We start from the raw sequence: 13222 nt of genomic DNA, 5'->3' as shown, positions 1-13222 counted from the left end.
AAAATAAATAAATCAGATCTGTGCTGTTAGGCTTGCAGTTTGAACATGGTTTTATTTTGTTTGTGCGTGTGTGTATCAGGTGGGATTGTATGTGAAGAGAGGCTGCACTAAAGGCTCAGTGGAGGTGGAGCTGTAAGTATCTGACTGTACACAGTGCAGTATTATATGGATTAGCAGTTTTTTCCCAGAAAAAAATTAAAGCCCTAAATTCTGGCATGATAATACACAGACAATTGAGCGAAGCGAAACTAGGGGGGTCTGGGGGCATGCCCCCCCCCCCCCCCCCCCCGCAAAATGTTTTGAAAATAGATGCTCTCGGGTGCATTTTCAGGGTTTCCGAGGTTTTAGATCCATGATGATTATTGGATAGATTTTACCAGTGTTTCAATGATTTCTGACCTAAATAGTATTAATGTCTTAACTGCTGGCTTTAAAACTTGATCTTGCTCAGAGTCAATTTATTAATATCATTGCATGCTACAGGCCACCCTCTGCTAGTGCTGAAGCACTAACCTCATTAGCACGTCATTTGTCTAATTTTGACTCAAATGAGTAATTGCTAGTGGGGGACCTGAATTGCGACTGGTTGACTTCAGCATCAGACGATCTCAAATCGGTGTGTGACTCTTTTAATCTGACACAACTTGTTGAGGCGGCAACACGTCCAAATGTTAAATGTCTCGAGAAGTCATCATTGCTTGATTTGATCTTGACAAATGCTCCACATAAATACTCTGATAGGCATTTTTGCAAATGATCTCAGTGACCATTGTGTCATTGCAACTGTCAGGCAGGCTAAGCTTCCTAAAGCCAAGTCTCGACTGCTTATCAAAAGAGACCTTAAACATTTTCGTGAGCAAGCTTTTTTTTCATGATCTTTATAATTTTGATTGGAGTAGACTTAATCTTATTAGTGAAGTGGAACTGGCCTGGAAGTTCTTTTCTGATGGTTTCTTGAATATTTTGAACAAACATGCTCCTTTTTACAAATTGCGAGTAAAAGGTCGCAGTAATCCCTGGTTTTCTCCTGAGCTAAATAGTCTTCTTCGAGATAGAAACATTGCATGGGCCAGAGCAAGACAAAGTAAAACTGATGCAGATTGGCTCAGATTTAGGCAGCTTAGAAATCGCTGTACTCGGGTTATAAAAAGAGCAAAGGCAGAGCGTTACCTCTTGGAAACCAGTAAAAATTTAAATGATCCAAAAAAGTTTTGGAAACTGATCAGGTCTTTTTCTGGCCAGGTTTCCTCCACCAAACCACCATCCTTTATCAACAAGGGCTCATGTATGATAACTGATAAGTCTGAGATATTAAACTGTTTTAATGAGCATTTTATTTCTGCAGGTTTTTTATTTGAATCTAATCATTAGTCAAATAGTCCTGATTCTCTTGTTGAAAATGGTAATGTCTTGCCTGTTTGTAAAGAAAATGTGGAAGGCCCATTTCAGTTTCTTCCTAACATGGATGCAAACGGCGCGCCTTTTGGCAGATGCCGCCTTTTTCACGGCTGTCTGGGGGACTTGTGTGAATTGCGCAGATCCGATGAGTTTTTTTTTTGGGGGGGGGGGGCGTTGGAGTGTCTGATTATAATTTCATCAAAGTAAATTCTGTATTAAAATTACTAAATAAGCAAATGCCGTTACAGTCCATGAAACATAGGAAGTATAAGTATGAGAAGAAAACAGTAAATCAGAAAGCTGTGCACGTAAAGCCAATTGGCTGCGCGCCATTATCTGCTGCTGGCTGCACTTCACTGCACGCGCAAGGATTTCCATCAGTCCAACGTAAGTTACGTAATTGGCTTTACATGCGCAGCTTTCTGATTTACTGTTTTCTTCTCATACTTATACTTCCTATGTTTCATGGACTGTAACGGCATTTGCTTATTTAGTAATTTTAATACAGAAATTAATTTGATGAAATTATAATCAGACACTCCAACGCCCCCCCCCCCCCCAAAAAAAAACTCATCGGATCTGCGCGATTCACACAAGTCCCCCAGACAGCCGTGAAAAAGGCGGCATCCGCCAAAAGGCGCGCCGTTTGCATCCATGTCCTACATCTGCTGCTGATGTATCTAGAGAGTTGAAACAGTTGGACCCAAATAAATCTGCCGGTCCTGATCAACTTGAACCTTACTTTCTTAAGTTGGCTGTGGACTTCATTGCTCAGCCTTTATCAGATTTGTATAATCTCAGTCTTCTTAATAGTGAGGTCCCAAGCATATGGAAGTCTGCTTTCATTCTTCCCCTGTTAAAAGGGGGAGATCCCTCAATTGTGAATAATTACAGGCCGATTTCAAAGCTGTGCATTTTAGCAAAGGTCTTTGAAAGACTTGTCAGCAATCAATTAAAGGATTTTCTTGAGGAAACTAGCATCTTATCAAGATACCAATCTGGTTTTAGGAAAAAACACAGCACTGTTTCTGCGGCCCTTAAGGTTTTAAATGGCATCACTGAAGCATTGGACTTAAAGAAAGTGTGTGTAGCGTTATTTATAGACTTATCCAAGGCGTTTGACACTGTTGATCATAATATCCTGATTGATATCTTGCACAAAGTTGGCTTATCTGAGCATGCAGTGTCTTGGTTCAGAAATTACCTATCGGGTAGATCACAGTGTGTCCAGATGGCAGGGTCCTCATCAACATTTTTGAGTGTTTCAAAGTGGGTACCACAAGGGTCTGTGTTAGGGCCCATTTTGTTTTCAATCTATATAAATGATCTTTGCAATGATTTGTCAGATGCCTTGTATCATTTTTATGCAGACGACACAATAATTTATTGTTTTGCATCGTCTGTTGTGCAAGCTTTCACTCTTTTACAGTCAGCCTTTGATGTTGTTCAGGCCCATCTGCAAAGGCTGAAGCTGGTTTTGAACACTGATAAGATGAAGGTCATGCTTTTTTCCAGGGCTACTGTGCTGTCAAAAAATCTCCCCATTTTAACTTGCCAGGGTACAGCCACTGAGCTGGTCTCGTCCTACAAGTACCTGGGTTTCCATGTTGATGAACGTTTAACTTTCAAGTACCATGTTTCAAGTTTAGTTTCTAAACTTAGGGTAAAATTGGGCTTTTACTTTAGGAATAGATCTTGCTTCTCTCTTGGAGCCAGGAAACGCCTTGTCAGCAACCTTTCTTCCACTGCTTGATTATGGTGATGTAGTGTATATCAGGGATGGGCAACTTGCATGATAAAGAGGGCCACAATTTTTCATCACCACCATCAGAGGGCCACATGACCGCGCACTTCAACTAATCAGATATGAGAGAAGTTACAAAAGAATTTTAAATAAGAACAAAATATTTATATATTCTAATGTCTGTATGTTTATTGAACCAACATACATTTTATTTAATATTTTCCACACTGAAATGCATTTTTAACATAATGCTCGTCTTGTTAAATGACAAACACAAGTTTGTTTTAAAAGAAACAAAGTGCAAAGGGCTCACATTCAACGAGGCACAAAACTAAAAAAACAGCGGCCCAACATTAAGTGCAACTTAATGAGACGCTTGTGGTTTTGCCTGCTGGCGCACAATAGACTGGATATCGATGTCAATCTTTGTGCATCCAATCCGCGTCAAATCATCCATGAGTCTGTTCCTCTCTTTTGACTTAATGTGCTTCATTGTTGAAAAGCTGCTCTCACAAATGTAAGTGCTCCCAAACATGCTGGCCATTGACAGAGCAAAGTCTCTGAGGAGTGGAAAACGTGCCTCTGGTAGCAGTCTCCAAAATGAAATTCCCCTCTCATTGCGCTTTGCTTGAAAATACGGATCTGACTGCAACTCGCAGAGTTCGAGCTGCAGTTCTGATGGTTGCTCGCTGACAGCAGCAGAGACGGGGTCCGTGAATAGCGCAATTCGCGGCTTCATCACATGAAAATCTTGGAAACGATTGTTAAACTGCTCCTGCAATTTTTCGATGTCGGCCCGATACTTCTGAAGTAGTTTCTCGCGCCTGGGGTTATCTTTTCGCATCTCCTCACAAGCGGGAAAGTGTGCCAAATTTGGACGATGGGAAGAAAATCCTTCTATGAACAGGTCGAGTTTACGCTGGAATGCGGTTGTGTGTGCATACAGATCGCAGACAGTTTGGTCTCTCCCCTGCAAGTGTGTGTTAAGGTGGTTGAGATGCGAGGTGATGTCTGTCAGAAAGGCCATGTCGCAAATAAACTGTGTGTCTTTGAGTTTTCTGCAGTAGGCGCTTGTATCACCAGTAATACTGTTCTCCAAGAACACTGGTAGTTCAGAGCGCAGCGCAAAAAAACGCTCCAGACGCTTCCCTCGCCTCATCCATCTGATCTCAGCGTGCATTTGTAAATCCCCATACGCGGCGTCCACTTCATCCAAAAAGGCGATGAACCTCCTGTGACAAAGGGACCTGTTCCCCCCCTCTGATGGGATTTGTTACTTTGGTCACTAAATCCATAACGTGGCTAAAGTTCAGTGTCTTCGCGCAGAGGGCTTCCTGGAGAGATAAAATGCATAGCATGTTAAAAAAATATTTTTGTCCTGCCATGTCAAACTCAGGCCTACATCTCACAGTTAATATGAGGCTACTCACCTGATGTATGAGACAGTGCAGTATAGGGCAGTTTACCCCGCTCTGTCGGAGGAGCCCTGCGAAACCTCTGTGTCTTCCCTGCATCGCGGGTGCGCCATCCGTAACAACAGTTGACAGTTTGTCAAAGCCACCAAATCCACTTGCAACACTGTCAACGGCGTTGAATATATCGGTGCCCTTAGTCGTATCATGCAGAGAAACCAATTGTAATAGCTCCTCGTGCACTTCAAATGAACTGTCAATAGTTCTCGTAAAAATCAGTAGCTGGCTAACATCCATCACATCTGTACTCTCATCCAAAGCCAAGGAGAAGTACTTGCAGTCATGCATGACTTTTCTCAGCTTAATTTCGACATGATCGTGAATGTCAAAAATTCTGCGCATCACTGTGCGTCAGGACAAAGAGACCGTTTCAAAGTGTTTAACCATCTTATCGTCACCAAAAGCTTTAGCCATTTCCACGGCGCACACCTTGACAATTTCCCCATCTGACAATGGCTTCTTTGCTTTGGCAAGCTCAAGTGAAACAGCATAAGAGGCTTTGAGTGCTGATTCCTGTGTAGCTGTGGCTCTGTTGTTGGTTTACTTTTGATTTGAGGTCGGCTACGACAGCGGCCCTTGCAGCTCCAGTGTACTTCTCATATTTAACTTTGTGCAAGGTGTTGTAGTGGCGACTTAAGTTGAAATCTTTCATGACTGCTATGGTTTCTAAGCAAACCAGACACATGGATTCTATGAAGAGATAATCTGCTTCCCATCTTGACTGAAAGGTATGGTTTTCTTGATCGAGTTGTCTTTTTTTTGCACTTTCTCTTGTCGCTCTTCCTCGCTGAAGGGGGTAAGGCCCAGGGCCCTGATATTGTTTGCATAGGAAGCGCCCTCTATCGGTCAACAGTGTAATTACAACTGTTAAAAAAAAAAAAAGGCCGCAGTTAATTTTTTTCCTGATAATTAATAAATGATCTACAGGCCGCACTGAGTAAGGAGGTGGGCCGCATGCGGGCCGCCAGTTGCCCATCCCTGCTGTATATGCATGCACCAGTTACATGTTTACGTTCTCTGGACACTGTGCATCATTGTGTTCTGAGGTTTGTCACTGGATGCAAGAATCTGACCCGTCATTGCACTTTGTACAAAAAAGCTGACTGGTCATCCCTGTCTGTTAGAAGATTCACTCATACCCCCTTTCCACCAAATCAGTTCCAGGGCTGGTTCGGGGCCAGTGCTGGTGCTGATTCAAAACTCGTTCAACTTGCGAGCCAGCTGAGAACCAGTTTGCTTTTCCATAGCTCGCGGTGCTAAGAGAAGCCACGTCATTACGTCGCTGTATACGTCAGTTACGTCGCTACGTTTGCATAAACCTTGGCGCGAATATCGAAGCAAAAACAACACGGAAGAAGCAGCAGCAATAATAATAATAATAATGGCTGACTTTGCGTTTGTACAGCTGCTGCTTCTCGGCACTTAAAAATGGCGATCTTTCGCGGTCTTGTTATTGTTGTTGGTCTTAACAACTCCGCCCCCCGCTGACGTAAGCGGTTCTTTCCTCTGGCCCAGCAGAGAGTTGGTGCTAGCCTGGAACCTGTTTTTCTGGCCCCAGAGCCAGTTCTTTGTCAGTGGAAACAGAAAACCCGGTTCCAAACTAAGCACTGGCCCCGAACCAGCCCTGGAACTGCTTTGGTGGAAAAGGGGCATCACTGGTTGACTTTTTTTTTTTTTTTTTTTTTAATTTATAAGGCTGTACTTGGTATGGTCCCATCCTATCTTGGAAATTACCTTGTTAGGAGTCATGGACATTATAGCCTATGATCCACTGTCTTTTTTATTCTGACTGTCCCTCGTGTCTTCACAGAACTGGGGAAAAAGGCATTTCGCTTTGCTGCTCCCTCTGCATGGAACTTTCTGCAAGATGAATTAAAATTGTCAGATTTGATTCCTCTTGATAGCTTTGTTAGAATTCTTAAAACTAAGGAACTCGAAAGCATTGGGCTTTGTCACTGTTTTTAATTCAGATGTTAAAATGTGTTACAGATGTTAATCTATCTCTGATATTTTTCTTTATTGTAAGATTGCTATTTGTATTATTGTTTGTATTATAAAATCTGCTGCCTCTTGGCCAGGTTGCTTTTGAAAGAGATTTTATATCTCAATAAGCTTTACCTCGTTAAATAAAGGTTAAATTTTAAAAAAATGTAAACACATTTGAAATTTCACCTTAAAGTTCAACATGCAAGTTAAACTGTTTTGTTATCGATTACTGAGGTCTATGATCGACTGAAAATCTACGGGGATCCCTTAATTATCCATGATCAAGTCGTGTTGTAACAAAAATGTGCATGAAAATATGACCAGTGGTTTGCTCCATCTTATGCAACCCAATGAAGAGAATCGATCATCATGACCTCCTGTTGATCACAAAGGGATCTGAACCGAAGACCTGCCACCTTAAAATAAGTTGCTGTATTACTATAACTGTAATGATTTAGAATGTTTCTGATGCAATTACCGTAATATATGTATAATTAAGATACACTGAAAAGAAAAGTCAGGCAACTGCATATTATAAAGTTTACATTTTGGCACTTTATTAAATGGACTAGATTAAGATTAAAACATAAAGGAAAAGAAAACTTAATTCATAAATTTAAGTTTGCGGAAAGATTATGTACTTATAAACACATTCATGAAGAGAATTTGTTAATAAGTGTCAAATGTAGCATAATTGTGAATAATAATAAATGTATTTGGCAGTGTGATGTCACGGTGAGCCTTTAACAAAAGAATAATCCGGAGCCGCCCTTTGTTAAATGGATCCCAGTGACATCACACTGCCAAAAATGCTTATGATTATTATTTGAAATGATGCTATATTTGACACATTTGGACAACTTCACTTCGTGAGAGTGTTTATAAGTACATAATCCTTCTGCAAACCCAAACTAATGGATTAAGTTTTCTACTCCTTTAAAGCGGATTAATTCTCCTTGGCGTTTGCTTGGCCCAATGTTGGGCAACCCTCTCATAGTCCGTCTCGCTGTCGTCCATGCTGATGTGGATCAAATTGTCCAGCGAGTGCTTTTTGAGCCAGTCGCTGTGATCAGAATTGATGACGTTTTCGTTGTCGTGACAGTTGTCTGAGTTTGTGCGCCATCACTCATGTGGGTTTGTCGACGTTTAGTCAACCAATCTTTGATCGAAGCCATAATGATAATAGACTAGGTCAAGCTTTTGTGATTAAAATCAGTCGGCTTTGCCCGTCCAGTGGGGGACAACATCGGCAGCCAATGAGATCGCTTATAACGAATCGGAAAATTCCGGGATGTCTGACGTTTTCTTTCGATATTTTTATTGGACGTTTTGAACAGATTAGTTTGTTTACATCATACCACGCGGACATATTACTTTGACAGAATCAACACAAACATTGGAAAAAAAGACGGCTTGTTTAACACAAAGCAATCAATATGTAAATGGATCTGTTATTTGCTTTTCTATGTATCTAGTTACTTGTGGGTAGGAAATTTAACATATCGGTATAAATCTAAGTGTATCGGCAGGTAGAGCAAGCGTATCAGGTCCGATAGCTAAAACGCTTTGGGGAAAACCATAGATTAGGCCTGTAATAATTCACCCATTTCACCATTCGATTTTCCCCGTGATATTTTTGAGAAAAAATTGAATGGAGAGAATTTTTTTTTTTTACAAAAAAAGCAGCATTTTACTATACTTTATCAACTTAAATATTCCTTTTTTTAATCCTCTGGGGTCTGAGGGTATTTTCTGGCACTCTAATGGTTTTGGTACGCTCTGATTTTGTCAATTTCAACAAATCTAAGCAATATTTTCAGTCATATGATTTTTTTTTTGTATTCAGTACAAGTTCAGTTACAATAATATCTCTGTAGTTTGTATGTCATGATTGTACTTTAAAAAAATAACAGATAAATGGAGATGTTGTAAAAAGCAGTTTTAGAACTGTGTTGGAATGTTTGGGGGGGGAACATGACCTTACCCATTGTGTTGAACTGTTTTGGTCACTTGAAGTGATTCTGTTCAGTCTGAGGAATGGATCAAGCACAAAAACTTAAATCTGCGCCATTGATTTGGACAATTAACTGGCCATCAAAAAATTTGTCCTATTGTTTTGGGATAAAGGGTTGGCAGTGGGAGGGGTATTCAATCAGAGTAAAAAATTCCATTCAATGAGAAGAATGAAAACCCCGCCCCCTTAATCCCATCAGGTCAAGTAATCAAAATGAGGGGGCGTCGTGGCTCGGGTGGATGGGGCGCCGTGCCATGGGCTCGGTTCCGGCCCGGGGTCATTTCCTGGTCCCTCCCCGTCTCTCTCTCCCGCTCGTTTCCTGTCTCTACACTGTCCTATCCAATAAAGGTGAAAAAAGCCCAAAAAAAATCTTTAAAAAAAAAAGTAATCAAAATGATTCATCACAATGAGTAAGGTAATGTTTTATCATTAGAGTGCCAGAAAAAGAGAAAACAGAAAAGAGAGCAAATCAGTGCTGGTGCGCGTTTTATTTACTCAGTGGCGGTGCACGTTTTATATTTACTTGGTGACAGTGTGTGGTTTATTTACTCAAGAAGTACGCAAAGATTATGCACTACACCGCACGCATATCAATCGATATCCTCATCAGAAATAGAAGAAATATTTACACCTGCTCGAGTTGATCAGCTGGATCAAGTCAAAGTTCAAAATGACACCGCTCATCAGTGTCACAGTTCTCAAGATCCGATGAACTGCTGAAATTGAATTGCTTTCCTGAATTATCCAAAGCGCCTCCTGAGCATAAAATCCACGTGCCATCTCGCAACAAGTTTGACCTCCAAACAGAGAGCCTAAACTATGGTTGACAGATTTTATCCTGTTTTACGGTGGGAGTTCCTGCCGTGAAAGAGAAACCAATTGAAACCGAAAGAGTGAAAGTGATTATCATGCCGTTACCATGGAGACAGTCTTTTATGAATGTGTAAGTGGGCGCTCAGCGCTCTGGTGTGACTGACGAAGGGGACAAGTTTTATGTTTCATCTAATTTAGGTAATTTAAAATCTATGATATTACTTGGCAGTGGGCACAGAGGAAAGTGTAAAGTTTCTATCAATATGTTTATCATGCCTGTAGGATTTAAAAAAAAACTCACGTAAAATTTATCTAAATACATGACCTACTCATTCTAAACCTGCTGAGCTTCGCCGGAGAACCCAGAGGGTTAAAAAAAAAAAAATCATTTTCTTAATAACAATAATTATTTGCTCACTTTTGTAAGCACTGGAGTAAAATATAACTGAAATATTCCTTTTATTAAAAATGAAAACCTTTAATAACAGGCCTTTTCAGAATTAACTTTTATGAACATTTGTACTGCCTACAGTTTTCTTCTCTGTTCTTTATCTTTCAACGGTTTGTAAAAAGAGGGCTCCGATTTCTTGTTAAATCTGACTGCACAAATAAACAGTTTGTCTCCAGTTTAGATCTGTTTGTGTCTTGCAGCATTAGAGCTGTGTTACTTCCACCTACGTTTAAGTCATGTGCATTCCTGTTATTGTGCAGTATTGCGCCCTCTGCTGTCTAAACAACACCATCACAGCTTGGAAATACTAGGAGATTATACAGCCTGATAATCACAATTCACAAATCATAATTTTTAAAAATTATTTAATTGACTGGAATCGTCGTAAATTTGTATCGCGATTTATCCTCACACGGTATATCATTATATGCCTAATATTAGGGATAAGCGAGTACAGCATTATCTGTATCTGTTAACCATATGAATTATCTTTCTGTACTCGGAGTGGGTGGGGCCTAACCCGGGAGTGGGCGGGATTTAACCTGGAAATGGGTCTGGTTGTCTTGAAATGGGTGGGGCTTTAACCAGTATGTTATTTTAAGCGTGTAATTGATATGGGTTGATCAGAAATTGTTATATTTATTGCTGATTAGAAAACTATTTACAGGACAGCATCAGCATTGAGCTTCAGATCAATAGTTTTGATCACGATAGCAAACGAACTATTTACAGAACAAGTTTTGCAACAATGAATACAACACATGCGGTTGCAATTATGAAATTAAATGTAATGAACGAGTTTTCATACTCAACTTTCTTTTTTTAACTTTTAATTTTTTTATGATCAGTGTGATTTTTGGTTCTTTTTTTTTATTTCCGCACCGTGTGTGTGTGTGTAGCTTAATTTATAATACTTATACCACTACTACCTTTATTTTTACATGAATTACAGCAAGAAAGTGTCAGACACTCGATGCGTGAAGTAAAAAAAACCTGTTTTTAACCGATGGTTAAAAAAGAAAAAAAAATCTCCGACAGGCAGAGACGCAACGCGAGTCACTTTCTACCAAGCACCACGTCTGAACGAACCCACGTTTACCAGAACTCTACTGGTTATAAGTAAGTACAAATTGAAATAAAAACAAACTTGAAGCTGAAGAAACCCGAAATGTTAACGGAAAAGAGCCGCGAACCTGAGTGACTGAGGGAGAGACGGAGCGCTGTTCTCTGTGTGAGTGAGCAGAGCGGTGTGTGTAGGGGAGGGACGCTGTGTGAGGATTTTCATTCAGTCCGAGCACAGATATTGATTCGTATTACTCGTATAATACTCGTACTCGGCAAAAGTGCTTTATCCGTACCGGATACTCGTTTCAGCCGAGTATCCGGCTCAACTCTACCTAATATGGTGGTAACATGCTATGAAACCCTCTGCTGTGTGTGTGTGTGTGTGTGTGTGTGTGTGTGTGTGTGTGTGTGTCTCTCTCTCTCTCTCAGGTACAGAGCTGTGGGAAACCTGGTGATTAACCGTGAGATTAATGTGGAGAATAATCAGAGTGTGTGGATGATTAATGGCAAACACACGAGTCAGAAGGTGGTTGAGGAGGCAGTAAAGGACTTCCACATCCAGGTTGGGAATCTCTGTCAGTTCCTGCCTCAGGTCAGTGACGCGCTCTTTACACTTCCACTGTTTTACCACTAGTATATTATATATTTAAGTGATCACTGAAAATATATTCTACTTGAGAGAGCAGATTTAAAGGGGATTAATTTTTAATCTTATCTGAGTAAATATTTAGCAGTGTTTCCCCTAGAAAATGTTTGAAGGTGCGGTGGCAAGACCTGCGCTCAGCCGTCCCACCCCAGTACGAGGATAAAAACAGCCAACAGCACAGAAGGCTATACATAGATTAATCCATTGGTCATGACTTTAGCCCACAACATGTCAGCACATAACTGCGCAGAATAAAATGCTAAAACAGCCAACAGTACACAACAAAAGCACCTCGGTAGTAGGCTAACTCAACTTAAACAACTTGCTTGTATCAGTACCAATGCAGTATAGAAACACTGAAAACAGAGGAAGCAGTGCACTCGGCGGTGCTAATAGAAGTAACCAATGACTTGCGCTTAAAACTTCCCAAAGGCCTGCCTGCGTCTGTCATTGGCCTGCACGAACTCCTTCGCGATGGCTGTCATGTCAGTTTGTTCCAGAATGTCACGGTGAATATGGCAGTTCATCAAGTCATTCAGTCTCTTTTGTGTCATTGTGGATCGGAGGTATGATTTCAGTCGACGAAGTGTGGAAAGCGAACGCTCTGCTGATGCCAAGGGCACGAAGGCCCAAAGCCAGGGCACCAAGGCCATAAAATAAAACAATGATTTTAAGTTCATGTCTATAACGAATTTAATTTAAGGACTAATGACTCTTCTGAGGAAGATTGGAGTCCCGGTCAAAACTATCAAGCAGGTAAAGAAACATCTACAATATTATGTCTGAAGATAAGAAAATATTGAACACATCTAAACTTATCAATCCATCACTCACTTCAAAAACTGTAAAACTTATTAAACTATATCCTCCCATAATTTTTGTTCAATTGACACCGAATGTGCAAGCGCGTCTTCAGACTGTACTACTACGCAGATTTTTGATTCATCAAAATTGAGCCCGGAGTCCATCAAAATGTTTGACTGTAAATGGAACATATACTCGAATGCAGGCTACTGATTAACCCATAAGAGCCCAGACCCATTTCTCAATCAAGGAAAATTATTGAGGAAATAAAATTAACTAAATAGACGACAAAAAACATTTCTGACCTTTTATTTTTTAAAATAGCACTTTTCATGTCTCAAGATCTGAAATATTAAATTGCAAATTTGCAGAACACTGCAACACTATTACACTGTTAACCCCAAAGTTCATTCTGTGCAAACAGTTTGAGTAAATTCCACTTTTAAAGATGAGTTTTATTGCATTACTTAAACAGTGTGAGTATATGAAGAGTATATGAGAGTCATTGGGTTACTCATTTTTGTAATTTAAACAAACTAAAACTCTCCTGTTTTACCTCAGGCCACAGTGCTGCCCTGCTGTGATCGGCTCAAAACTCAAGACAAGTTGAGCTGACGGCTCCAGAGGAAGTTGCGCCATTTTCTAATTTACACAGAGCAATTTAAGGTCTTTGCACTTTTGACAGCAAGCTAATTAGCTTGTTAGCGGCTACAGTCGGTACTCGGCACGTTAAAAGTGGGTCAACGTTGTAACGACATAACGCTACTGTACAAGCAATGCTTATTTAACGGTAACAAACTTAAGCCCTATATGTTGAAATTCCTCTCTT

At 40.4% G+C, this 13222-nt stretch overlaps 1 protein-coding gene across 2 annotated transcripts in view; it reads left to right on the top strand.

The window, feature by feature from the left end:
* Positions 1–13222, top strand: part of smc5 (structural maintenance of chromosomes 5) — an 87937-nt gene that overhangs the window by 16799 nt on the left and 57916 nt on the right. For both annotated transcript variants that reach the window (XM_060909113.1, XM_060909114.1), the window contains exons 3-4: positions 80–132; positions 11373–11535. In XM_060909113.1, coding sequence (XP_060765096.1) covers positions 80–132; positions 11373–11535 — 216 coding nt within the window. The remainder of the gene's footprint in view (positions 1–79; positions 133–11372; positions 11536–13222) is intronic.

The sequence above is a fragment of the Neoarius graeffei genome, chromosome 25, assembly GCF_027579695.1.
Source record: "Neoarius graeffei isolate fNeoGra1 chromosome 25, fNeoGra1.pri, whole genome shotgun sequence".
NCBI lineage: Eukaryota > Metazoa > Chordata > Actinopteri > Siluriformes > Ariidae > Neoarius > Neoarius graeffei.
Note: the sequence above shows the minus strand (reverse complement) of the source record. Positions and strands in the feature narration are given on the sequence as shown.